The sequence below is a fragment of the Nomascus leucogenys genome, chromosome 22a (genome assembly GCF_006542625.1).
Source record: "Nomascus leucogenys isolate Asia chromosome 22a, Asia_NLE_v1, whole genome shotgun sequence".
Classification (NCBI taxonomy): domain Eukaryota; kingdom Metazoa; phylum Chordata; class Mammalia; order Primates; family Hylobatidae; genus Nomascus; species Nomascus leucogenys.
Window position 1 is genome coordinate 132,392,073 of NC_044402.1, and position 27,960 is coordinate 132,420,032.

The 27,960-nt window shown below is 44.6% G+C and overlaps 1 protein-coding gene across 10 annotated transcripts; it reads left to right on the forward strand.

Annotated features, from left to right (window-relative positions):
• On the forward strand, nt 1-27,872 carry COPS7B (COP9 signalosome subunit 7B). Of its 10 annotated transcripts, none has more exons than XM_030803014.1 (8): nt 1-213; nt 6,882-7,059; nt 9,727-9,802; nt 12,681-12,769; nt 15,430-15,632; nt 18,187-18,292; nt 20,446-20,513; nt 26,097-27,872. In XM_030803014.1, the coding sequence occupies exons 2-8, from the start codon at nt 6,898-6,900 to the stop codon at nt 26,227-26,229; spliced, it is 837 nt and encodes a 278-aa protein (XP_030658874.1). In that variant the 5' UTR covers nt 1-213; nt 6,882-6,897; the 3' UTR covers nt 26,230-27,872. The 10 variants fall into 10 exon arrangements, 9 of the variants coding, with proteins under 9 accessions (XP_030658874.1, XP_030658877.1, XP_012355248.1 ...); XR_004027854.1 differs by lacking the exons at nt 1-213; nt 26,097-27,872 and adding exons at nt 4,708-4,846; nt 20,214-20,332; XM_030803013.1 differs by lacking the exon at nt 1-213 and adding an exon at nt 4,708-4,846.
• The last annotated feature ends 88 nt before the right edge of the window (nt 27,873-27,960 follow it).

The following is a 27,960-nucleotide window of genomic DNA, read 5'->3' on the forward strand; positions in this document are numbered from 1 at the left end:
TCCCAGCATCCCCTGCACTCGGTTCCTCTGTAACTTAGACTCCAGTGTGCCGCGCAGTGTGCGCAAATTCACAAACCTGCCCGCTGAGTTGGTCGTTTCGGAATCCCGAGACTTGAAACCCAGCGGGAAGACCCTTCTCACCCTCAAAAGAAGATGACAGCCCGCAGAGACTTAACTTCTGTTTACATGGAACTCAGACATCTGCAAATCATGGTAAGGCTGCAAACAACAAACAAAAACACTGATTAAACCGTGAAAGAGAACAAAATGACTTCTTCAAATCGTGCTTGTTTGTTGGTCTGAGGCGCCTTTTACATGTATTTCAGGGGTTTTTGCTGTATTCCTGCTTTGGACCAGGAGAGCTATGGATTGTATACTCAGAATATCAAAACATAAAGGGACTTTGCTAATCTACCCCGTTGTTACGTATGAGGAAATTGAGGCCCAGAGAGGCGAAGGGATTGGCCACAGATGACAGCAAGTTCGGGCAGAGTTAGAATTCAGCCCTAAGTCGGCTGACTTGCAGTCTGGACTCTTTGCACCACACTAAGGAGGTGATATTTTTAGCAGCATGGCAATGTGAATTCTCCTTGAACAGTTTTCCTATCCAGTGTCGAAACACCCAGAATTAGGTAGCAATTTGGTGGATTTCTTGCAAGTGAGGGAGTGTGATATTTATTTATATTCAGCCTAGGTAGGACTTGGTGTTTTGTTTTTTGCCACTCAAGGTGACATTTAATGTGATTTCAGGAAGTAGGTAAAATTAGTGTGAGCCACGGTTTCCTTGGAAACCTCCTCTGTCCTTCTCTTGGCCTTCCTTCCTCTGCCTGTCCCCACTTTCACCCATCTGGGAACTCACCCAATTTTTTCTTCCATGTAATTCAACAAATATCTTTTCAGCCTGTTATTTGTCAGGCACTGAGTGGGTAAAAGGTGAAGGACATGGTCACTGCCACCAGGAAGATAAACATATATTTAGTGAAATGAGACTCCACTGAGATTCAAGATGGAGTGTGATAAAATGGCATAAAGAAATGACATCAGAATGCTAAGGAGGCCCTGATGAAAAGGTTCATTGCAGCTGGCAAAACTTTAATGGAGAAGGTGGCATTTGAACTTGAATTTTTTTTTCCATGTTAAAAAAGTTTTTTTTTGTTGTTGTTAATGAGGTGTAACATACAGTATGGGAACAATTTTCACATAGGTATACACCCCTGTCCCCACTACCCAAATCAAGATATAGAACATATCTAGCACACCTAGTGCTCCTTCCCAATCAGTATTACATCCTTACATATTGAGATAATCACTCTTCTGACTGTATCACCATAGATCAGTTTTGTCTGTTCTTGAATTCCAGTTAAATGTAATAATACAGTATGTACAGTATGTTTCTGGCTTTTTTACTTTATCAGTATTTTTGTGAAATTCATCCATGTCGTGTGTAGCCTTTTAATTGCTGAATAGTATTCTGTTGTATGTATATACCACAATTTATCTTTTCCACTGTTGACGGGCATTTGGGTTATTTTTTGGACTATTATTAGCAAAGCCATAGTAAGCATTCTTACGTTTCTTTTTGTAGACACCTGCACACATTTCTAGGAAAGGAATTGCTAGTGTGTAGGGAGGGTATGCACATGATCAGTGATAGTAGACATTGTCAGTTTTTCAAAATGATTGTACCAATTTACGCCTTTGCCAGCAATATGAGAGAGTTCTAGGTGCCTCTTATCCTTGTCAATACAGGAGTTTTGTTGTCAGTCTTCTTAATTGTAGCCATTCTGGCTGAATGTGGTATCTCATTAAGGTATTTATTTACATTTTTCCCAATGTTGAGCACCTTTCAGTATGCTTGTTGGCTAGTTGAACGTCCTCTTTCGTGAAGTGCCTGTTCTTTTCCCAACTTTTAAAAATTGGGCTGTCTTCTTATTGATTTGTAGTTCTTTACAGTCTGGATATGGAGTTCTTTGATATGTGCTTTGCAGATATCTTTTCCAAGGCATGGCTTGTCTTTTCACTCTCTTACTGGTGTCTTTTGAAACAAATTATACTTTTGAGGGATGGGGTCTCTGCTGTGTTGCCCAGGCTGGAGTGCAGTGGCTATTCACAGGCACCAGCATTGCCAACTACAACCTCGAACCCCTGGGATCAAGTGATCCTCCTGCCTCCGCCTCGCAAGTAGCTATAGTAACACTATAGGTGTACTCCACTGCATCTGACAAGCAGAAATTCTTAATTTTAACATAGTGCAATAGTTCCATGTTTTCTATTATGGTGTTTTTTGCATTGGATTTCAGAAATCTTTGCTTTTAGAGTTGGCAGGTTTTTTACAGGCTGATATAAGAGCATTCCAAAAAAGAGCAAGCTTGAGCATAGGCCTGGTGTCTGAGAGGGAGGGTGTAAGTTGTGCCGGGCATGGGAGTTCGGACTGTGAAGGGGGTGGGGTGCGACAAAGCTGGAGTTAGGAGGGAGGCACACTTTGAAGGGCTTTCAGTGCAGCCATTGCCTGGGCGTGGTGGCTCACGCCTGTAATCTCAGCACTCTGGGAGCCAAGGTGGGAGGATCACTTGAGATCAGGGAAGACCAGCTTGAGCAACATAGCGAGACCTCATCTTTAAAAAAAAAAAAAAAAAAAGGAATAAATTTGCCGGGTGCGGTGGCATGCACCTGTAGTCCTAGCTACTTGGGAGGTGGAGGTGGTAGGATCCCTTGAGCCCAGAAGTTCAAGGCTGAGGTGAGCTATGATAGTGCCACTGCACTCCAGCCGGGGTGACAGAGTAAGACTGTCTCTTAAGGGAAAAAAACCAAAATACTAAATCCAAATTGCAGCCATGGAGTCTGGACATTGTTCTAGAGGAAGTAGAGGTATTGCTGGAATTTCTATGAAGTCAAACTAAACTCACTTGTCTTCCTCTCATTCTCATATTTGTCTCTCCTCTTCCATAGCCCTGTTCACTTAACACCAGCTCCAGACAGCTCTGGCCTGCCAGCACAGAATCCTGGATGTTATGCTCCCTCCCTCTCCTTGTATTCAACTGGTCACCAAGTCTTATAGATTCTATAGTCTAAATGTCTCCAACAGTGTCCCTTCTTTTTCATCCCCAATTGCCACTACCTTTGTTTTTGTTTGTATTTTTGAGATGCAGTCTCAGTCTGTCGCCCAGGCTGGAGTGCAGTGGCGTAATTTCGGCTCACTGCAACCTCCACCTCCTGGGTTTAAGCGATTCTCATGCCTCAGCCTCCAGAGTAGCTAAGATTAGTAGTGCATCACCATGCCCAGCTAATTTTTGTATTTTTAGTAGAGACGGAGTTTCGCCATGTTGGCCAGGCCAGTCTCGAACTCCTGACCTCAGGTGATCTGCCCGCCTTGGCCTCCTAAAGTGCTGGGATTACAGGCGTGAGCCACCGCACCCGGCAACACAATCTTTTATCTAGAATAAATCAGTGACCTCACTGGAGGTTTTCCCTGCCTCCAATTCTCTCCACATCCAATCCATTCCTATAGCACCTAGCATGATCACTCTAAAAAGGCAATTATTCATACCTCTCCTTAGCTTAAAAAGCCTAAGTAATTCCCCAGTACCTGGCATGTGGATTCCAAGACCCTTGATCACCTGACTCCAGCTCTGTACCCCTCATTTCTCACTCTTGAAAACCCTGGGGTCAAACCACTCTGGGTTTCTTTTTGACATCAGTATATGCTGCACAGTGCAAACCTCTGTGACAATGGGCACTACCCCCCTTTTTCCCCCTTTTTGCCTGTTTTTTTCTTCCCCAACCTCTTCTGTGCTTCCAAAGTGTTGTCATATCTTCCCCATAACATTTAACACATTGGAGCGTTTGAGGGTAAGAGCTTTGTTTTATCTTCATATGACTTTTCAGGACATAATAGGTGCTAAAGAAATGTTTTTGAATAAATTAATGAATTGGTTGATGCTAGGCTCCTTTGCATTTGTCCTGTCTCATTTCTGCATTCTGACGCTCGATAGGCAAATAGGGCTGTTTTTCTCTCTCATTTTCAAGACCTGAAAGACTGTGGTGTATACAGGAATCAGCTTAAGTGTTCAATTATGTGGCATTTCTTAGCCATCTTCCCAGGGGAGTTGGTAAGCACCAGATGCAACGCTATCAATGACATTTTGGTCATAGAACCATTGTTGGCTTAACCCATCTCTTGCTTATTTTAAAACATTTTCTGAATAGAGGTCAAGAACATCGTCTTAGGCCTCAGATAGCCTGGGTTTGACAAAGATAGCAAGCTTTGTCACTTTCTGACTTTTGGACTTAGTTAACTCACCTGAAAAATGGGAATAATAATACAAGCCACAGTTATGAGAATTCAACGAGATAATGCATGTACAGCACCTGGCACATGGTAAAACGCTCAATAAGTGGTAGTTAGTAGGCTTAATGTATCTCCGTGCCCCGGGGTAGTGCAGTAGCCATGGGGAGCTCCTGAGAGAAAGCACAGCCTAAGGGGAGGATTTGGGGCCTGGGATGGCGATGGCGACAGTTGGGCTGCAGTACCGTCTAGGCCGCATTCCTCTCCTTGGGCCCTTACCCACCCCCTCCCCGCCTGGTTCCCGGGCTGCAGACTCTTCCCCGCCCCCTCGCCCCCACTTCCCCACCGGAGGTCGAAGGCTGTAAACGCGGCGGGTGGAACCTTGTGTGGGCGGAACGCGAGTGCAACGGTGGGAGGCTTCCGGGGGAGCTGCACGGGCGACGGGTCGGCGGAGGCAGAAAAGCGCCGGACGCCGGGGTGATCATGGACGCTTGACAACCTGCGGGCAGGCGCCGGGAGGCCGAGCCAGCGACTAAGAGGACCGAGAGGTGGCGCGGACAGGTAGGAGCTAGTGAGAGGGTGGGCCGAGCGGGGCCGGCGCTCCAGGCTCGGCCAGACGATCCGGCTTAGAGCCCGCCGCCAAGGAAGCCCGCGGCTGTGCCCGCCCCGCCCCCGCCTTGGGGAGCGCGTCCCGCGGCTCCTCACTCCACGCCTGCGGCCCTGCTTGGAGCATACCTACCGCCCGCCGTGAGGTCTGCTGCAGCTTGCGACCCTCAGCTTCAGTGCTCTGGCTGCCTTCGCTCTCCCATCCCCAAAGGCTGCTCGTTTGCCCCACTCCAGTCCATCCAAATAGCGCCCTCCCCTGACCGGAATTTATCTCCGCTCTGTGCCTAGCCTCTGGCCCTCCCACTCCAGAAGAAAGCGACTGTCTCCGTGTCTTTACATTCTCTGCGCCCACAGGCTTTGCTCCTTAAGCCGAGATCTTTTGAAGGGACAGAAGTTTCTCTGCATTTCCCTACCCCCTCTCCACCCCCACCTCCTAACATTCAGACTCTTAGCAGAGATCCCCATCTGTCTCTTCACACGGGTCCTCTTGGAAGGGCCTTTTCGCTCCTCCTCTCTTGACCGTCACCGACCCTCCTTTCTTCCCTACTCCTTCCCTTCTTCCTCGTATCCTCTCCCCTTCTCTTTTCCCTTTCCCTTCCGTCCTCAAACCCGTTGTTCCCCAGCACTTCACTGTTTTTCCTGTGTCTGGCCGGACCTTCTTAGGTAACCCTAAATGAGGCGACATACTTGTTTCTCTAATACTGTGAAAGGGCAACTATTCTGTGTGCCTGCCAACACAAAACTTAGTTCCTCTTGCACCAAACTTCTTCAAATTGTTCTTTGCTGCACTCTACTATACCGTCTTTCGTTCATTTTGTCACGCTGCTCTAATATGTATCATTCTTGGAGGAGAAATCTTACCTGGAACTCCTGTACCACTCAGCGTGTAATTAGATTACACAATTGAGGGACCCTCCTGTACTTAATGTCTTCGGAGCGCTGATACAATATTTTCACTGTTTTCCCAAATCTTTTCATTGTTTTCTCGAGGTTTTTTTTTTTTACACATTCTGAAGTCACGTTTGGTTAAAATGTCGTATCAGGAGGAGGCCGAATACAGGGATTTTCCCCCATGGTCTTACACAGCATGCATGTTCTTAGTTTGAATATATCGCTGCTTTTCTTTCAAAATGATGTCTCCCTTTACCTGTGCTTACCTGACTTGATTAAATGAGACATCTTTCTTGTCTGGTTTTTTGTTTTCCTTATCTGTCTGGCTGTAGATTGGATTCTGATGACACAGCAGGAGCTGTAACTGATTGCTTTTGCTTACATCTGGTGCCTCTGTGTATAGGCAGTATCCTCCATTTCTTAACCAGAATGTATAAACGAGGTGGATATAAAACAGCTGCTGAGAAACTCGTGTTTTTCTTTAGGTCCTGGTCAGGTTTAAGGACTTATAAGGCGTTGCCTCTGGAGGAGGGACAGGTGGAAGTGAAATGACTTTTACAAAGTGTGTTTCAAACACCAGAATTTAGGACAAGATCCTTTTAACTCCAGGTTGAACTCAACCCATCTCATAAGGTGGTCATTGCATCTGGACTCAGGAACTGTTTTTTTGTGTGTGTTTTTTTGTTTTTTGTTTTTTTTTTAAGACAGTCTCGCTCTGTTGCCCAGGCTGGAGTGCAGTGGCACAATCTTGGCTCACTGCAACCTCCACCTCCTGGGTTCAAGCAATTCTCGTGCCACAGCCTCCCAAGTAACTGGGACTACAGGTATCTGCCACCAGCCTGGCTAATTTTTGTATTTTTAGTAGAGATGGGGTTTCGCCATGTTGGCCATGCTGGTCTTGAACTCCTCACCTCAGGTGATCCACCCGCCTCGGCCTCCCAAAGTGCTGGGATTACAGGCATGAGCCACTGCGCTTGTCCTGTTTTTTCTTTATCAACACTATAAAATTAAAGTATTCTGGTGTTTGATTCAGCACTAAATAGGCACAGACTTTGCAAAGGAGAAGGAAGAATGACTGACACAATTTTCTTTTGGACAGATTTCAAGGCCAGAGAATGGCAGGGGAACAGAAACCCTCAAGTAATCTCCTGGAGCAGTTTATTTTACTAGCCAAAGGTACCAGTGGCTCAGCCCTCACTGCTCTCATAAGCCAGGTCTTAGAGGCTCCTGGAGTGTATGTCTTTGGAGAACTTCTGGAGCTGGCCAACGTGCAGGAGGTAAGAACGGTTTGCAAACAATTTCTCTTTGTTCTAAGACTCTCTGTAATTCTCCAGGTTTCCAAAGAATTTCAGTGCTGAAGTATTGTGAACCTGTGAGGTACCCTATTGTGAGACGGATGGGAATTGGTGGGGCAGAGGAAGAGATTGAGAGAATGTCCTTGGCTCCTTTTATCCAGTAATTTTATCTTACCTTGGGTAAAATTAGATTGTTGCTAATAATAATCTAAAAGATAGTAAAAAAGTCAAATTGATCTTGATAAATTAGAAGAGTAGTGCTGTAAGCATGGGCTGATGTTTAATAGGAGTAGATTCATGCATGCTTAGGGGCCAGAAACCTCCAGTGCAATATCGATAAGGAAGATTGGTCAGGGACATACAGCAGAAACATACTGCTATTGAACATAAGATGGACATGAATAGGAGTGTATTGTTCTTGAGGAAGAGGGCAGTGCTGTGCTGAATGTGTTAGATGTGTTAGATATGACAGAGAAGCTAGGACATAGTTCATTTTACTTGTTTGCTTGCTTGTTATTAAAACCTTGGATATCCAGTTTTGGTCATTGTGCCTCAAAAATGAGAAGATCCATTGAACAGAAGGAAGAAAGAGATGTAAAGCAATCTGTACTTCTCAACCTCTACTTCCCAATTTGAACATTTTTATTTATTTCTATTTATTCACTTATTGAGAAAAGTCTGTGAGCATCTTTATTGTTTTGTGGGGTGGAGGGTGGTGCTCAGGAGCTTTTGGCGATTGGTGGGGCAGGTCCCCTTCCTTTTCATCCTCAGAGGCTTCTGGCTGTGCAGGCTGGTGTTGGCTCTGTGGAAGGCTGCCATGCACAGATCTGGGTGGTGGTACTTCTTGTGGAGCATGTGCTGGATGCTGTTGAGAGTGGCCCTGGAGTTCTTGGTGGTGGCGATTTGCATATAGGAGGTGGTTTGCTTTTTTGGGCAGTTTATCACCTTCATGACCACCACAACACCTTTGCTGTTGGCTCCACACCCACAGTCAATTTTAAGAGGAGTTTCAGTGAATCAGTTGTAACCAAAGGAGTTGCCGGCCTTCAGTTTATTGGATTCGGTGCTGTGTGTCCGCCTATTCCTCTTGATGGGGAAACTGGAGCAGTTCCCTACAGCCCAGCCATTTCAGGTGCCCAATTATGGCTCCTCTACCTGTGATGTTCAGAGATGAGAAGAGCCACTTTTACTTTTTCATTGTAAATTTTTATTTAATGTCAGGCTTGCTTGCCAAACTATAAGCTCTGTGAGGAGGTCTGTAGTGCTCACCATTGTTTCTTTAGAGCTGAATACATAGCCTGACACACAGTAGGCTTTCAATAAAAATTTAATTTACCAGAAGTGGAAAATGAGTTTTATGAAGAAAATTTCAGAAAACTGAGTTCGTTTTTCAACACAAGAGATGACCAAGGGGTAATACGTTCCTTCAGGTTCATGAAAAGCCTGCATGAATATGCCAAGTAGTTGTTTTGTAACTGTGGAAGATTGGCTAAGAGGAGATGTAAGTAAAGCCAGAAAGACCTTATTGATTTAGGCCAGTGGGAGAAGTGTTGGAGTATCTGCTCTGGAGAAAATACTCTTTTCTGGCTAGTTTTGTTAATTATGTTTCTGAAAAGTGGGGGCTAGATTGGATGGTCTTTACCAGGTTTCTTCCCCTTCTGATTCAGGGACTTCAGGAGGTTTGTGGTAACCTGAGAAAGTAGCCTGAGGTATGAGGGTGCTGGAGTTCTCCATAGGGTGCTTAGCAGACCACCTTTATCTCCCCATACATTGCATTTTTCCGTATCTGAGCTGAGAATAAGCTGGTTGCCTTTCAGTGATCTGAAATTATAGATGCATTTCTTGGAAGCTTTATTTTTTTAATGGCTAAAATTGAGTAGTATCGCTATTGCTGTCTGTAGACTACCACTTGCTATTCCTGTTTAGAGTTTACTGGGCTTGGTAAGTTGGAAGGGTAACAGGAGCACGTTTGTGATTAAAAACAACAACAACAACAACCGGTTAACGTAATTGACAGCAGAGAAGTTCCAGGCAGAACAGTGGTCGTTTTTCTTCTACACATGGCTTTTTGCCATCAGCATCAGTGAAGAGTAAGTAATTTTAATGGACATTTTGATTTGGGGCAGACTGATACCCTGGTTTTCTGTCCCAGCCTGGCTTTCTGTCATACCTTATGATGTGCTGGTCTCTCCCAGAGTTCATAGTCCACGTGTAGTCCTGAAACTTGGAACCAACCCTGAGCTTTGTTCACTTTGGGTTGGTGGTGGCTCATGCCATACCTACCAAGCTGGTATGTAGATAGGGCTGCTCCAATCTTTGTTTTAATGCAAACAGAATCTTGAGAATATTTGAACTCCTTCCAGTGCTTAATGCTTTGTATGTGTGTGTGAGAGAAAAGCAGTTTGTTGGGCATGCTGTGTAGAAAGTAAAACATTCCTGAGGGAGAGAAATTAAATTTGGGGCTTTAATAATCTTGTTTATTTTTTTCCCAAAGAATCAGAGTTGGTAGAGACCCCAGGGGCCAAGTAATCAAATAGTACAGAATAAACAGCCATGGCATCTTTGACACATGCTCACCCGTCCTCTGTTTGAACACTACAGTGATTGGTAGACAGTTTGGTCTGTGGTGAACTTTTTTTTCCTCCTCAGCTTGCGGAAGGAGCTAATGCTGCTTATTTGCAGTTGTTGAACCTGTTTGCCTATGGGACATACCCAGATTACATAGGTGAGTTGGTGAAGATATTTCAAAAGACTTGTGTTAATTATGTTGCTCAGTTTGGAAGACCATCAAGGTTTGAGATATAAAGCATGGGGTAGTGGGGAGACTTCTTGACCTGGCTGCCTCCCATTTTGCTGTGCCTGGTGGGTGACCTCACAAAGGGAATGTTCCTTCTCACCTTTTATATTCTAGTGGGTCAAATGGGGCCTGTGTGTGCTCATCCACAAATGTAGCCCTTGTTTGTTTTCCAGATGAGATTCTTGAGGACTGGTGTTTGTAGGGCTCTTGGAGTGCTGTGAAGTGCAGAATACCCACCTGTAGAATATTTCAACATTTTAAATATTATCAAAATAATACCAGCATATTGAAGAAAATTTGGAAAATAGATTTTTTAAAAGTCACTCATAGGCTGGGCGCGGTGGCTCATGCCTGTAATCCCAGCACTTTGGGAGGCCGAGGCAGGCAGATCACTTGAGGTGAGGAGTTTTACACCAGCCTGGCCAACATGGTGAAACCCTGTCTCTACTAAAAATACAAAAATTAGCTGGGCGTGGTGGTGGGTGCCTGTAATCCCAGCCACTCTGGAGGCTGAGACAGCAGAATTGCTTGAACCTGGGAGATAGAGATTGTAGTAAGCTGAGATCGCACCGCTGTGCTCCAGCCTGGGCAACAGAGCAAGACTCTGTCAAACAAACAAATAAATAAATAAATGTCACTCATATGTTGCTCAGACATTTGGATCCTGGACTTTTTTGTGCCCCATATGTTTGTGTTTTGTATTACATAGGTAGAACTATGTATACAGTTTTATGTCTTGCTTGTTTCTTCCCGCTTACAAACATCCATATATATATAAATGTATATATATATATGTATATATATATATATATATTTTTTTTTTTTTTTTTTTTTTTTTTTTACACTTTATTGTAAGTTCCAGTAGGGTAGAGACTTTGTCTTTTTTTTTTTTTTTTTTTTTTTTTTTTGGAGACAGAATCTTGCTCTGTCGCCCAGGCTGGAGTGCAGTGGTGCAATCTCGGCTCACTGCAAGCTCCGCCTCCCGGGTTCACGCCATTCTGCTGCCTCAGCCTCCCACATAGCTGGGACTACAGGGGCCTGCCACCACGCCCGCCTAATTTTTTGTATTTTTACTGGAGATGGGGTTTCACCGTGTTAGCCAGGGTGGTGTTGATCTCCTGACCTCGTGATCCGCCCGCCTCGGCCTCCCAAAGTGTTGGGATTACAGGTGTGAGCCACCACGCCTGGCCCATTTATCCATATTTTAAGTCTTGGTAATATTTTTAATATTTCATAATCTACTTAGCTCATTTTCTGTTGTAGGGCATTTGGGTCATTTTAAATTATAATCTTAAATATTAGGTTGAGGTATTTGCATGTCCAAACACTGACTTACCTTCTACCCAAACCATTTTTTTCTGGCTTTCCTACCCTTTTTTAATGGTATGACAGTAGCCTGATACTCAGGGCCTTCTCTGCAATATCCTTGACTTCTTCTTTCTCCCTGGTCACTTCTACTTTGTGCTGCTGTCAGACTGGACAGTTTGCCACTCCTGGTACACCACATTTTTTTCTGACCTTCCCTTTCTTCCAGGGAATGTGTTCTGTTTTTCTGTCCTCGCTTACTAAAGAGGCAGCATTGCACAGACTCTGTTACCAGAATGCCTGTAGCCAGTCTGGCTCCACTTCTACTAGTTGTGTGTTCGTTGACAAATGAAGTAACCTTACGCAGCTCAATTTCCTCGTCTGTAAAGTGGAAGTAACAATACAAGCCCATTATTCCTTACCTACACTCCTTGAAGTTAGATGTTTCAGAATTTAGAATTTTTGGGACTTTAAAAAGGTAATATGATGCGCATGCCTTTTTATGTAACATTCCCAGAGGAATGTGGAAACAAGTGGGATAAAAAGCCTGTCTCTGTTCAGGTCAGAAATTCCTACCAGGTGAATTTCAGCACCATGCTTAAGAAAAAAAAATCAGTTTGGATTTAGTTTTTTGGAATCCAGACTTATGGTTAAGGAATTGAGGACACTTGGAACCTTGCGGGGTTGTTGTGAAGATGAACTGGATGTGTGTATGTATGTGTGGGTCTATGCAATCCACAAGACGTAAAGCTTGCTATTTATGTTAGCTGCTGCAGCTGCTGCCCTTGCTGTTATTATCATTTATGGTTATTATTGAAATTTTGCCTCTTTCTCAAGGCTCAACTTAAACTCCGTCTCTTCCATGAATTCTTTCTATCTCCTGTACTTCCCAAATGATACTGCCCTCTTTCCCTCTCCCCCTCCCCTTTTATCTCTTTCTCTTACCCCTACCTCCTCCCCATCCCTCTCCTCCTCTCTTCTGGTAGCTTGTACCTTTCTTCTGGTAGTTCTGCCTTGGATTTGTAGCTATTAAAACATCTGATTGTAAGACTGAGGACAAGTCCAGGGCCATGAAGTTGCACACCTCCAGGTGGTTGGTGGCCCTGGAGTTGTGCCATGCAGCAGCCCTGGCAAAGCCCATCTTATTCATCCTTGATTCTTCTCAGGACAGAGCATTGCACACAACAGATGTTTGATGAAGATATGTTTAATTTAATTGAATGTCACAAGGCGCACAAATAATACTCCATTAAGATAATTGCCACATCATTTTGCTTATTTGCTTTTTAGGAGACTAAACTCTGTGTTTGTAGAAATTGAGTCTTCTTTGGAAGTACATAGTCTTCCAAAGAAGACAGGAATATTTGCCAAATGAATAAGTGCAAAGTCATGATAGTGATTCAGTAGTAGATTTGGTTTGGGGAGTTGGTGAGCTTATTCCATAAAAGAAATCCTAATTTTATTTTGTGTCTTGATTTTTGTGGTGGGTGGGACTGAGCAGCCAACAAGGAGAGCCTGCCAGAACTGAGCACAGCTCAGCAGAACAAGCTGAAGCATCTTACCATCGTGAGCTTGGCATCAAGAATGAAGGTACGGTACTGAGCCTTCTCTTGTCTTCCTCCTCACCCCAAGTTAGCTGTCTCATTGACATCAATGAAGGAAGTCCCAGCTGCACATAGGAGAGTCACATCATAAATGCATAAAATTTGCTTGACAGAGGAAAAGATAAAATGGTGTAGAAAAGTACTCCCCATTCCATACAGGAAAAGTATGCCCAGAAGTGATTGACTCAGCAGGTCTCAGTCCTGGCATGCTGTGGTGCCGCATGTGGCACAATCATTTTGCCATATTAAGAGGAGACTGCTGTTAAAGATACAGATTTTTCAAATAGCAAGGCATCTCAAGGCAAGTTAACAACTTCATCTGTTGCTCAGTACACAGTGAACTATGCCCATGCTGGAAGAAAAACTTGCTATGTTGGACTTGCTAGATTTTTTTTTTTTTTTTTTTGAGATGGAGTCTCACTCTGTCGCCCAGGCTGGAATGCAGTGGCGTGATCTCAGCTCACTGCAACCACTGCCTCCCAGATTTGAGCAATTCCCCTACTCAGCCCCTAGTAGCTGGGATTACAGGCATGGACCACCTCGCCCGGCTAATTTTTTTTTTTTTTTTGAGACAGGGTGTTGCTCTGTTGCCTGCTCTGGAGTGCAGTGGTGCAACCTGGGCTTACTGCAACCTCCATCTCCCGGGTTCAAGTGATTCTCCTGCCTCAGCCTCCTGAGTAGCTGGAATTACAGGCACCTGCCACCATGCCCATAATTTTTGTATTTTTTAGTAGAGTCAGGGTTTCACCACGTTGACCAGGCTGGTCTTGAACTCCTGACCTCAGGTGATCCACCCACCTCAGCCTCTCAAAGTGCTGGAATTACAAGTGTGAGCCACCGTGCCCAGCCTAGATTTTTAATATACTGCCTTTCTCTGGGATTTTCAAGGTTTATTACACTAATTGGAATTTCTGCCTCATATGCTAACTTTAGACCCTAACTTTGTATAAGATACCAGCCGCTCCACTATACCTCTAAGTCCTCTCCCACAGTTGATTTAGAAGAAGCTTTGCAGCCACCTGCTCACAGCCATTAATAATGAAGGTCCAGATTTAGTTAATTTATAGTTGGTTTTGGCTCTCTGCCTAATCCCAGCCTAAGTTTTTGTGGGACTATGCCTTTAAAAAAATTTGGTTTTAGCATTTCCCCTCTATGATTGAGCTTCAGAGAAAAATATTACTTTTCTTTCTTTCTTTCCTTCCTTCCTTGCTTCTTTTCTTTTCCTTTTTCTCTTCTTTCTCCCAGATTTTTGCCCTTATTGCCCAGGCTGGAGTGCAGTGGTGTGATCTTGGCTCACTGCAACCCCTGCCTCCTGGGTTCAGGCAATTCTCCTGCCTCAGCCTCCCGAGTAGCTGGGATTAGAGGTGCCTGCCACCATGCCCGGCTTATTTTGTATTTTTAGTAGAGATGGGGTTTTGCCATATTGGCCAGGCTGGTCTCAAACTCCTGACCTCAGGTGATCCACCTGCCTCGGCCTCCCAAAGTGCTGGGATTACAGGCATGAGCCACCGTGCCCGGCCTTTTTAACTTAAAAAAAAAATTTTTAAATTGAGACAAGGGTCTCACCATGTTGCCTAGGCTGGTCTCAAACCCCTGACTTCAAGTGATCCTCCCATCTCAGCCTCCCAAAGTGTTGGGATTACAGGTGTGAGCCACTGCACTTGGTTTGTTTTGTTCTTGGATTGCAATTTCAGGTGCTGAAATCATTTTATCTGATCTAATGGCACATTTCTGATTCTCAGCCTAGCATTTCAGGTGGGAGGCCTATTTTGTTGGGAAATGAGGACCTGACCTTTTTTCTTGTCCTGATTGTGGACTTCTCAAGTGTAGTAAAGAAGTAGCAGTGACCCTTTTCCTCATTTCTGCAACCTGTCATTGTAAGTCCACCCACCGCCCATGGATATCATGCTTTAGCCATAGAAAACCCTTCTAGGTATATTTGCTCTCTTCTCTGTATATATCTTCCTTGTGTCTGTTTCTACAGATTTGATCACTGTGTTAATTTCCAAACTAGTAGTGATGTGGCAAAGGATTTGCAGAAAACTGGAGTCTTGGAGTCATGCAGAATGTTGGTACAGCCCAATAAAGAACTATTGTTGGGGAATTCATATTGGTTGTAAGTGTCTGAGAAAACAGATACAAACTTCAGGATGACATCTGAGCTGTTAGTACCCATTGGCCACCTATAGGTAGATGTGCTGGCTGCAAGTTTTTTTTGTTTGTTTTTGCACTCTGCTGGGCAAGTAGCCAGTTCTTTCCAGTGACTGGGATCTGTTGGAGATTTATGGTGATCTAGCAAAGTCTGAAAGCTTCCAGAAGGTGGCAGAGTGGCATATACTCAATAGTTCCCTTTCTCTCCACTGGTACAAGTTTTTAGGATCTCTACAAGTATGCTGCAGCATGTGAAATCTGAAGGCTGGGTGAAGCCAAGGAGGCAGAGAACCAGGAGGTTGCTTTCTTAGATGTTGTTGGGTCTTCTAGGTCTCATGTTCATTTATCCACCTCTTGTTGCCCTAGCTATTAATAATTACCACTAGCCTGTGTTTCCCGAGCCTAGAGGCAGCTGTTAGCTATGGGAGTAATACCTGCATTTTCGCTAATGCTTGCCAGATGGTTTTTATAATGATCACATGGCCTTATCTACAGTGTATCCCCTACTCCGTGTTGCTGAAAGACCTGGAGATGCGGAATCTCCGGGAACTAGAAGACCTTATCATTGAGGCTGTCTACACTGACATCATCCAGGGCAAGCTGGACCAGCGAAACCAGCTGCTGGAAGTGGATTTCTGCATTGGCCGTGACATCCGAAAGAAGGATATCAATAATATTGTCAAGACCCTGCATGAATGGTGAGGCTAAAAGGAGGAGGGGGATATCTAGCATGTCTTTTGTGCCTCTCCTTGCAAAAATGTGATTTCCTGGTGTCAGCTGAGGGTTTGGAGTGGGCCTGTAGCTACCTGGGAGCTGGGGATTAGTGAACCAGCGAGTGGAGCTACATTGTGATCACAGCTGTGTGATAACAGGAGTCATTTCAGGCCTCCTGGTGCCTTGGTTGTAAAATAGTTCTTGCCTTAAATGCAACTGGGAGCTATTTAAAAGTGGGCTATAAAATGCCCAGGGTTAGCAGGTGGAGCCTATGTGTCCTAGCTGTGTGAGGCTAGTCCTGCCCTTTCCAAACTCACACTCAAAGTTTGACCAAACTCAGGAAGGCTAGTGTTTGTAAGATTCTTTCTTTGTTTTTATTATTTTTTCTATCCCTGTTGAAGTTAACATGTTTATAAGATTCTTCGGATAAAAGAACTTATGTTCAAAATCAGTAACATATTGGGCTAATGTTTGTAAAACACTGTGAGGGACATGGAAGACAAGGAGTGGGTCATTTTAACTTGGAATACAGACTCATACAAAGAATATTTGATAACTATATTCTGGCATATAAAAAGCATTGGGACATTTGTGTTTTCTCTGTTTTAATGGAATTTGATATTTGCAAGAGCTGTCACACGTTCTACGAGGATTCAATGCGGAGTGATTTAAATTATTTGGGGCTTATAAAGCCAGATGGACTCATTGGAGAAGTTTTAGGTCAGTTTTGAAGGAAGGCCAGGGTTAGAGTATACCTGGAGGTGAGGAGAGTGTGTTCCCAAGCAGGCACGTGGCATGTTGGAAGCCATGAAGCAGAGCCGGTGAGCTTTGTGCACAGGTTCGGGAGAGAGAGAGAATCTCTGCTCATCTCTGAGAGAAGCATATCCAGAGAGGAGCAGTGCCACTTTGACTCCTTGGGGCCTGATGTCCCCTGAGTTTCCCTCACTTCAGCTACTCTTACACCCCAGGACATGCGTTGCTCACCCCTCACCCCAAGTTGTGTCCCAAGTGTAGCCCCAAACACCTTCTCTATACAACATCTGACACAAGCGGAAGTTTTCAATAGGTTACAGAACTTAGAATAAATAAGAAATAAACTTAGAAATACCCCAACACAAAAATGGTCTGGCACACAAAATCTAGTTTCTGAACCTGCCAAAGTTGGCTGTCCTATTCTGTTTTTGAGATGGCTGACACAGCTTTTTATGTCCATAGTCTGGTTTCCTGTTTTTAAGCCCCCAATATGTTTGACATAGAGGTGCCAGACTAACTGGTTACCACGGGATGTTTACTAGTAGAGACTCTTACAACTCATGTTTAGGCACTGGAGGTAGATTGAAACAAAATTGATAGGCTGAGGGCTACCACATATATGGCAAAATGCTCACACTGTTGGATCTTAAGTGGAGGGTATGGGGATATTCATTGTAGTCTTTCAACTTCTTCGTTTTTTAAAAAATTAAGTGGGGAAATAAAATAGGAGGAGGGGTATGGTAATTAGGAAGTAACTTAAACTTCTGAGAAAAGGAGGACTCTTCAAAACAGGATGCTTTTAGAAAATCTCTTTTTGTTTGTTTGTTTTTTGAGACAGAGTTTCGCTCTTGTTGCCCAGGCTGGAGTGCAATAGTGCGATCTCGGCTCACCGCAACCTCCACCTCCTAGGTTCAAGCGATTCTCCTGCCTCAGCCTCCCTAGTAGCTGGGATTACAGGCATGTGCCACCATGCCCGGCTAATTTTGTATTTTTGGTAGAGACGGCGTTACTCCATGTTGGTCAGGCTGGTCTCGAACTCCCGACCTCAGGTGATCCTCCTGCCTCGGCCTCCCAAAGTGCTGGGATTACAGGCATGAGCCACCGCGCCTGGCCTAGAACATCTTTTCTTTCTATTGAGAAAAGGATTACTCAGTGCCATCTACAAAATCTATTCTACCTTCTTTTTTTTTTTTTTTTTTTGAGGCGGAGTTTCACTCTGTCACCCAGGCTGGAGTGCAATTGCGTGGTCTCAGCTCACTGCAACCTCCGCCTCCCGGGTTCAAGTGGTTCTCCTGCCTCAGCCTCCCAAGTAGCTGGGATTACAGGCACCCACCACCACACCCGGCTAATTTTTGTATTTTTAGTAGAGATGGGGGTTTCACTGTGTTGGCCAGGCTGGTCTCGAACTCCTGACCTGGTGATCCACCCACCTCGGCCTCTCAAAGAGCTGGGATTACAGGTGGGAGCCACTGCACCCGGCCTGTCCTACCTTCTTTAATCGTATGTGTTACAAAACCATCTTCCATGAGATACAAAGTTGAAAATTAAAGCTGTATTCTAAGAAACTAGCCCCAGACTACCATATTTGTCTTCTAATGTCCCACATTATGTATTTAGAAGTGCTTGTCTTTGGGAAGGAGTGAATGGGCAAGAGATGTGGCAGAGGGAGTATTAAAGGAGGTCCCTGTAAGATACTGGGGAGAGCTGTCGGGGAAGAATATTTTGGAGCCTGGAAGAGACTTCCCAGGCCATTCTGCAGCTCAGGGCTGGTTTTCTCCATTGTAGGTGTGATGGCTGTGAAGCAGTTCTGCTGGGCATCGAGCAGCAAGTTCTGAGAGCCAACCAGTACAAAGAGAACCACAACCGAACTCAGCAGCAGGTAGAAGCAGAGGTAAGGAAGGAAAGGAACGTTTGTTTCTCCAGGGCATACCTGTTTATTCGTTTGCGTATCTTGGTGTAGATGAAACAAGCAGTCACCAACAAGTGGGCCTGGACTAGGTGCTGGGGTACAGGGATGAGTGTGACATGGCTCCTGCTCTTGGTGTTCTGTCTCTTTTTTCTGATTCCTGGTCAGCATAGGGTGATCGATCAGGCTTGGAGAACAGAGAATGTTGTAGTTTCAGTACACATGTACTTTGCAGCTGTAGAGCAAAAGAAAATGAGTTTGGGGATGGATCTTAAAAATAGATAGAAGGATGGTGGTAAGTTACCAGGTGGAGTGGAGGGAGGGGTACAGCTGGGCAGGGGCAGGTGGGGCTTCAAGGCCCTGGGAATGTTCTGCTTCTTCAGTTGCGTGGTGGGCACATAGTTTCATTTTATTCTTTTTCTGTGAACTGTACATATATATTATAAATGTGTAAAATGCATGACATGTTTCATATGGAAAGAAGAAAGGGATAAAATTTGGCACATGAGCTGCAAGTGAAGTTAAGAGGATGTAAGTGTGGTTTTAGTGACACCTGGTTGTTGAGGAAACTTTTAACTTCTTGGACAGATGTAGGCCCCAGCCTTTGCGTTATGGGCATTTGTGTACCTGTAACCTGACACATGAAGTGACCTCACTTCAGAATTTATTTGGAGCCCTGAAGATCAGAAGCATTGATTTTCCTTAGCATTGGAAGTTCTTTTCTAGTGTGGATGGGGTTTGAAGTGTTAATGATGCTTAATGAATTTTGAAAATCAGGTGTCTAAGAGTGTGGCAGAGTGGGACCCATAATTCCAGCTAAGAAGCATAAGAGATGAGTAGATGGTGCCTTTCAAAGGGGGATTTGTGAAATTTGGAGTGATTCTCTATACTGTTATATGCACTCCTTGAAAATAAAACCTGTATCCTATTTGTAAGACGAGCTTCTTGTCTCATGCCTAACCTATAGTAGGTACTCAAATGTTGAACTGAATATTTCTGGCACACCATAAAAGTGTGTCAGTGGACTGCTGAACTCTGCTTTTCATGAACTTGAGCTAATTTTTTGAATACACACACACACCACCCTATATACATATACTCTGTGGATGTTCAATTCATAGACCATGTTTAATCCTACTAGCCAAGGAAGTATGAGGCTGGGTACAGTGGTTCACACCTGTAATCCCAACACTTTGAGAGACCGAGGAGGAAGTATTGCTTGAGTCCAGGAGTTCGAGACCAGCCTGGGCAAGGAAGTATGAACTATATTTAACATTAGTCCAAAACAAAGACAATTAGGAAAATAAGCTTGCTGCTTTTCTAATAAGCTGTGCAACCACCCTCTTGATGGTAGCCTTTTCTCTGACTTGGGATTGAGGTCTGAACAAAGTAGGAAGGGCTAACCACTTTCTCCTTTCTGTTTATTCTTCCCTATAAATCAAACTCTGTACAAAATGAGGTTGGGAGGCTAAACACACTACCTAATCTTTGGTATCAAGGTCATTAACAAAGATGAATAATACTTGTTTTAGAATTTTGAACTGTTCAAGTTTATTTTCATGATAAATAGCATCAGACAAAAGAAAGGCGGATGTGCACAGAGCTATTGTAGACACTTGGCTAAAGTTTGAGGCACACCGTGTAGTTACACAACAGTGTAGACTCTTTAAATTTTGGTTAAACACAGAGGGTGGGTGTGTGCAGTAGCAGAGCTTGGTGCTGCCAGCAGGTAGCGGTACGGATTTAAGTTTGAGAAAAAAATCTGAGGAAAAGGCCAAGGCCACCTCCACCACCAATTAAAACAATCTATTGACGTAATAATCTTTTAGAAAATCTGAACCAGACCAATATGGTCTGTTCCCTGAGCATGGCCAAAGCTTAGGGCCTTGTCATTTTTTCCATTTAGCAAACGCATGATCTGGCTGCTAAGTGTTGAAGGCTGCTTGCCACCTACTTGCGGCACACAGAAGATACTCACCAAATAGCTACTGACTTGAAAGGAAAAGAAATCTACAAAGAATCAGGGTGATTCTGCCATATTCTGTTTGTATTTATGCCTCTGTTACCCTTGGCCTAACTTTTAAAAGCCAATTTTGTCAACTGATTGGTGATCTTTTCTTTATTTGTCCTTAAATTAGATTGCTTGTTTTCAGAGGGAAAAACGCGATGTCCCCCTCCTGAATCTTATAACAACAGCTTTCTTCTGGTGAGTTGTAGCTTTAAGATCCCTCCTTCTTAATGAAGTCAGCCCTATCACAGACTGCCAAAGAATATTCTCTCCATTTAGGCTTTTGTGGAAATAACCCATATTAGTTCCTAGTTCCAGCATACCTGGGGGACCATTATGAGCTGTTTCATTATTTCTGAGGAAGCACTGTGGTGGGGAGGTAATACTTAGAGCATTACAAAGCACTTTCACATTTAAATTTGATTTTGGAAAGTATTTTCTTTTTGAGACAGAGTCTCACTCTGTCACCCAGGCTGGAGTGCATGGAGTGCAGTGGTGCAAACACAGCTCGCTGCACCCTCAACCTCCTGGGCTCAAGCAGTCTTTCCACCTCAGCCTCCCAAGTTGCTAGGACTACAGGTGTATGCTACCGCTTCCTGTACCTCTTGGAGAGGGACTCTCTCCATCACCCAGTTTTCTTTTTCTTTGTAGCACTTTTCCAGTTGTGCGCTGCGTTTCCTCTTGTCTGCCTTTGCTTTGCCCCTCAACTGAAGGAAGGTTTCCTGCCCCAGAAAGCTTTCTCCTTTTGCCTAAATATTTAAGGTCTCTGATGGAGCTAGGCTGCATTTTTGCTAGCAGTGCAATCTTACTTGAAAATTTCTGAGGTTCATGTTTTGAGGAGCCTGTAAGCCAGGCCACTGGAGGAAGAAACTCATAAGGGACTCTACCAAATTTAGGTAAAAGAAGACAAGTCTGTGGTGATGATATTTGTTGTCAGTTGAAGGGTGGCTCTGTGGAGGAGGAATTGGAATTCTTAAGAAAGTCTACAAGACCAGAATGGGTTTAATTGGTTGACCTACCTGGGTGGCCAATTTGGAGTCCTAGAAGGAGCTGTCTACGCTTACAACTGCCCAGCTACTGGAAGAAGCTAGTTGACTTTTAAGATCCCCTTCCACTAGGAGAGTCTGTCGGTGCTTCAGAAGTCTCGTTTGTGAGTTGTGTGTTGTAAATGCAGTGCTAAAGCTGACTTGAGCAAAGTGTCTCTGTAACGGATTCCAGTGTGAGGGCCATGGCCCTGCCCCAGCCCAGGCCAGGCCTTTGTGGAGGATAAAGGGCTCATTTCCTAGGCTTAGAGACACTTGCCCAAGAAGCCCTCTTTTCCTCTGCAGGATGTTTACATTTTGCCTCAAAGTGGTAATGACTGTAGAGGACTTAGATTTGTCAGCAGTCTTATTGGAGGAGTGAGGTGTGTGCATCTGAAACACAAAGGAGATGAAGTGGTGTGGGAGGCTATCGAAGAGTGAGAGGCACTGCCAGGCAAGTACAGATTGAAGGGTGGTAGATCAGTGTGGGCTGCAGCAGTCAGGGCAGTTTGTATGGACCAGGTGCTCAACTCTCCAGGCAGGATCAGAGGGGCAACCTGGGGAGGAGCGGTACCCCCCCAGGGTGCATGAACAACAGAAGGGCACAGGGGGAATGACTAGTTCCAAGTGTGGTGTGGGGGACGAGTGTGGCTGAGATGGCTTGAGTGCACAGCATGTGTTCAGGAGTGGGAAGGAAGGTACCTGATCTTGGTATTTCAGAACTAGAGAAAAAACCAAGTTTTTCCCTGGGCCAAGTCTTATTTCATTTCATTGCATATCAGGGTTACTGAGCACCTAAAAAAGCTGAATGAGAGAGCAGTTTCTACAGGAGAAAATTGCTTGAGGAAGTAAATAGGCATCTGAATAACAGGGGAAAGTGTCCATGCTTCTGTCTACTTATTTGCTCAAAAGCTTTTGACAGGATCTTGAATCTCAAAGGCTTTTAAATAGAATTGAGTTACCATGAGAGAGGGAGGCTGCGTTATGGTAGGGAGTGGCAGTACAGAAATGAAGCAGAGGGTAAGCCCTTCTGTGACCGCAGAAGGATGATGCGCGGGCTCCCTCAGGACCAGAGTGAGAACCGTGAGTTCGTGGCTTTGTGAAGGGGAAGCATTGGAAGTGTTGAGCTTTGAAAAGAAAAAGAGTAAAACAGCAAAGCCTTGGGAGTCAGTTGAACTGGTCAGTTGCTGAGAGGCTGGCAGCGGAGCGTTGCCTTTGGTGAATGTGCCACAGGCAGAGTTTGCTCCTTGGCTGGCAGGTCAGGGACTCATCACTCAGCCCAGCCATAGATACTCTGAGTCCAAAGCCAGCCCAAATCACCTTGGGCCACTCTAAAGAGAGAAATAAATGCCAGTTGTCACTTTCTGATAGGCTGATAATGACTTTATGCTACAAAAACACAGGTGAAGCGGATTGAAAACATAACCATTATTTGGGGATTGATTAATGCCTTTTCCTTACTCATGCAGGGGTTATGAGACTGTCAGTAAATCTAAGACATGTTAAATAATGTAGAAAACTTTTTGTAGTATAAGCTGATTTTTTTTTTTTTTTTTTTTTTTTTTTTTTTTTTTTTTTGAGACGGAGTCTCGCTCTGTAGCCCAGGCAGGAGTGCAGTGGCGCGATCTCTGCTGACTGCAAGTTCCGCCTCCCGGGTTCACGCCATTCTCCTGCCTCAGCCTCCTGAGTAGCTGGGACTACAGGCACCCACTACCACGCCCGGCTAATTTTTTATGTTTTTAGTAGAGACGGGGTTTCACTGTGTTAGCCAGGATGGTCTCGATCTTCTGACCTCGTGATCTGCCTGCCTCGGCCTCCCAAAGTGCTGGGATTACAGGCGTGAGCCACTGTGCCCAGCCTAAGCTGATTGTTTAGTAAAAATTATTACACAAATAACTTGAGATAATAAGGCTAAATCGTGTTTATCAGACAAGATGATATTAGGAATTTTTTTTTTTTTTAATTTTTAATAAAGCTATTTTGCCAAATGGGAAAGGTAATTATTTGCTTGGAAAGATACCCCATTTTGGAAATACAGTCCTTGAAACAAAAACTTTTTAGTTTTCTAATGTTTTACTTGATTAAAAGCTTTTGGGGAAACCTTAAAACACATTCCCTCAGGTAATGTTAAATTGCAGGATCTTCTTTGGAAGTCAGAGGTAACTGACATGCAAATAAATAAACTAAAGTCATGCCGTTACCTCTTATTATGATTTTAGTTTATTTTCTTCTGGATATTTAGAAAATATATCAAATTGGAGAAGCCTTAGAATGTTATTTTATAAAGCAGTGTTCCCTGAGAAGTCAAATTTCTTAATTTTTCCTCCAGTGTCATCAAAATATGCATTAGCTGGGCATGATAGTATGTGTCTGTAGTCCTAGCTACTTAGGAGGCTGAGGCAGGCAAATTGGTTCATGCCAGAAGTTTGAGGCCAGCCTGGGCAACATAGCAAGATCCCATTTCTATTTAAAAAAAAAAAAGTCTTAAAGTAAAACAAATAATATATCTTTTATCAGAGAAAGAGTGATAAGCCATTGACTTGCTCCAGATCATTCACTCACCACCTTGCCAGGTGACTCACTGAATGAGATACACCAAAGTGACAGTGAGCCGCTGGGAGGGCGAGATGCCTCAGGGTTCTGAGTTCCCAGGTTGTGTTTTGTTGTCTGGCAGGACACTGGATAAACCCAGAGTTGACTCCCCTCCCTGTTTATTTTTATATATATATATATTTATTTCCAGGTACTGGGTCTTGCTGTGTCACCCAGGCTGGAGTCAGTGGTGTAATCATAGCTCACTGCAGCGTCAAACTCCTGGACGTAAGTGGTCCTCCTGCCTCAGCCTCCTGAATAGCTAGGACTATAGGCATGTGCCACCACACCAGGCTAATTGTTTTTTTCTTTTATTTCTTTTTGTTGTTGTTGTTGAGATAAGGTCTTACTTGAATGTCACTTAGGCTGGAGTACAGTGGTGCAGACATGGCTCACTGTAGCCTCTACCTCTTGGGCTTAAGCGATCCTCCTGCCTCAGCCACTTGAGTAACTGGGACTACAGGTGCACGCCACCATACCTGGCTTTTTTTTTTTTTTTTTTTTTTTTTTTAAGAAAGACACGGTCCCACTATGTTGCCCAGGCTGGTCTTGAACACCTGCTCTTGAGCAATCCTCTTTGCTCAGCCTCCCAAAATGCTAGAAGTATAGGTGTGAGCCACCATGCCCAGCCTGCCCTCTGTAATGACTGTTCCAGCCCACAGTCCTCTGTCACTCTCTCTTCAGAAAGGCTGCAGTGTTGATTGAGGTTACAGAAGTTTAGGGCATGGGTTTTCCCCCATCTCAAAATAGTGACAACAAAAAACAACTTATGATCTAGTTAAGGTGGATTCTGCAGATGATGGCTGTCCTCCAGGAACCCAATTTTTGTCTCACCCTCATAGCATTGTTTTGTCTTTGCATTTGGACTGTCTCTTACTCTCAAGCTCATAATATTCTGACTGTTCAGAACTTTTGACCCTGACAACTCCTTTTCACTATGTAGAAAACTGGCTGGGTGTGGTGGCTCATGCCTGTAATCCCAGCACTTTGGGAGGCCAAGGTAAGAGGGTCAGTTGACCCTGGGAGTTTGAAAACAGCCTGGACAACATAGTGAAACCTTGTCTCTACAAATAAGTTTTTAAAAATTAGCCAGGCATGGTGGCAAGTGCCTGTGGTCCAAGCTGCTCAGGAGGCTGAGGTGGGAGGATCACGTGAGCCTGGGCAGTTGAGGCTGCAGTGAGCTGTGATTGCACTACTATACTCCATCCTGTACAACAGGGTGAGACTCTGTCTCCAAAAAAAAAAAAAAAAAAAGACTAAAAAAGCTATTACTTATTTGACTGCACAGTTCTTCCCTACCACCACCATCCTCTTCCTGCTGTTTCTTCCTCTCAACGAACTGAGGAGCAAAGGTTTGGAACAGTCACTTTTCAGCAGGCAATATAGCAGTACTGATTCAAATGTAAAATGTAAATCCACTTTGATCTGGAAAGCTCACTTCTAGGAGTATCTTCCATAGAAGTTCACAGAAGTATGCAGAGGTAAGCATAGAGGGCTGTTCAGAGTAGCACTGAAACCCAAACTAGGAACCAATTCAAAAAACTGGAGAACTTTGCTAATAGAATAGGATTCACGTGTCACAGAGGATATCTGTTCTGACGTGGTAAAATGTTCAAGAGCTACTTAACTATTTTCGAGTCTGTACTTTGTTAAGTGAAAGAAAGGTATACTGCACACGGTAGTGTCATAGCATTTTGCTAGTACTTCTATTACATTTTCTTCATTTCTCACTTAGTTGGCTGAAGTTCATCCTCTACTGGTTTATTCAAGAAGGCTCATGGAACTGTATTCCCAAAGTTTTTATGAAAATATTTGTGGTTTTATAAATGAATAACAGCAGAGTGTAGAATTCTGGGGTCCCTCTTTCTTTTTCTGAGGACATTTTAATCACGATTTGTTTCACTGTTGGTGTTGTGCCTCTTTGGCAAATGGTCCCCTTCCATTTGTTTCAACCAGGAGAGCATTAGTCCCACGTTTTTGCTTGACTCATTTCCACAAATCTGCTGTGAGTAGCCCAGGCTTGTTTCTGCTCATTTGGATTTCTGAAGAGAATTTCAGGTTTTCTTGCAGAGGATTTTAGCTTCCTGTCTGAAGTGAAGACATAGTGAGAGCAAGTTTTGGTGAGCACATACAGGCTGAGCACTTCAATTCTATATCTCCCCACCAGGTTACCAACATCAAGAAGACACTCAAAGCTACCGCATCCTCCTCGGCTCAGGAGATGGAGCAGCAGCTGGCTGAACGGGAGTGTCCCCCTCACGCTGAGCAGAGGCAGCCCACCAAGAAGATGTCCAAAGTGAAAGGTCTGGTCTCCAGCCGCCACTAGGGCCGGCTGGGGCAGCTGGCACTCACCAGGCCTGGGTCAGGTGGGGAGGGGATACCAAGGGCCCATTTCCTCCCCTCTTTACCTGCAGTGAGTTCCAGACCTGCCCGTCCCCTCACCAGCGCCTCCCCACCCTGTTGGTACTGTTCCAGAAAAACTGTTACTCCCCCTCACCCACTCCCTCCTTTCCCAGTTGTTCCCTTCAGACTCAGGGGCTCCACCAATGCCATCCCAACAGGGTCAGACACTGCCCAGCTTCCCTCCAGGAGGTTCTTGTCTCTGTGTAAGGGCTTGTCTCCCTCCCAGTTTTTCTTTTGCTCCATGTCATTTTGTCAGGCTGGTTATAAGCCGGAGGCAGCTTTAACCAGCCCCCAGGGATGATTGTGAAGGAGGCCCCTCCCCTTGTGAGGAGGGGGCGCTCCTTTCCAGCCCCTCGTACCACAATCCTCATGATGGTGCAGCGATTTCTAGCCAGGCGTCAAGATGCGCTGCTTTCCCTCTCCTGCCTCATCCCTTGTTGGCAGCTCCAGTTCAGGCCGTGGAGGGATGTGATGCTGGGCTGTGTTTACTAAACCCACGGGTTTTCAGCCTCTTAAGCCCAGCTCCGATCTCCGATTAGTTGGGAGCACTGGGTTGACTAACCTCTGGTATCTGAGCACAGACAGAGGGTGCTGTGGGTCTGCTGGGTGGCAGAAATGGTTCCTTCCGGCTTGGCGTTCTCTCCTGGCCACTCTTCCTGCTGCCTCTGACTACTCAGCCTTGTTTTCGGTGTGTAGGCCCCAGTTGCCCACTGGAACTGCCGGCTAATGCTTGCTCTCCCGAGATCTTTAACTCCTCCTGGCTGCACCTGGGTAGGGATGGTGGCACCGATGCCCCTCTGTCTGCTGAAGGATCTGTTGCTGCTTCTGTCTTTTCACCCCTCCTTGGCTGATGACCCAGAGCCCTCTGATGATGGCATTCTCCTGGCAAGAGAAAAAGACTTAACTAGACTTCTGAACTTGAACAGTTTCAGGTTATATTTTAATTTTTTTTTTTTTGTACAGGTTCTGATTCTAATACATTTCAACATGCTTTTGTCCCCCCTCGTGTCAATATTTGTTATAGACTTATCGCCGGGGATCTTTCACCTGGTTGGAGGGTGGTGTGCGCGCACACGCGTGCGTGTGTATGTGTGTGTCTCTGTGTGTGTGTGTGTATGTGTGTGTGTGTAAGGGGAGGTGGAGGTCCTGGACTGATTAAAGTTCATTGAGGAAAAAGCATATTTTACAACAAAAAAAAAGTGTAGATTTAATGTATGTGACTGGGGTTTGGGGTTGCATACCTGGTAGATCTTGAGGGGCTGGGATTAGGGTGGTTCAGGAAAATGTGATGCTGTTTCCCCATATTTAGCCATGGTCAAAATATGGATTTTTCCTTTTTCTAAAATGTCCAGCAACTGCCTACTGTTGATCAAATGTTGAAGTATTCTTGTTTTCCTTTTAAGCCAATCCATGTGCCCACATAACATTATGCCCAAGTGGAGAGTTCACTTTAATTTCCAAAGTATGTTTCATGAAACCCCCTGTCAGATGCTCTGTGGAAAAGGGGTTCTGTTATGAAATAAATGTTGCACTCCCTGCATCCCATATCCTCATTGGAAATTCATTACTCAGGTGTCCAAGCGTTCCTTGGTGAGGAAGCCTGTACCCAAACCGATTTTACCGCCAAA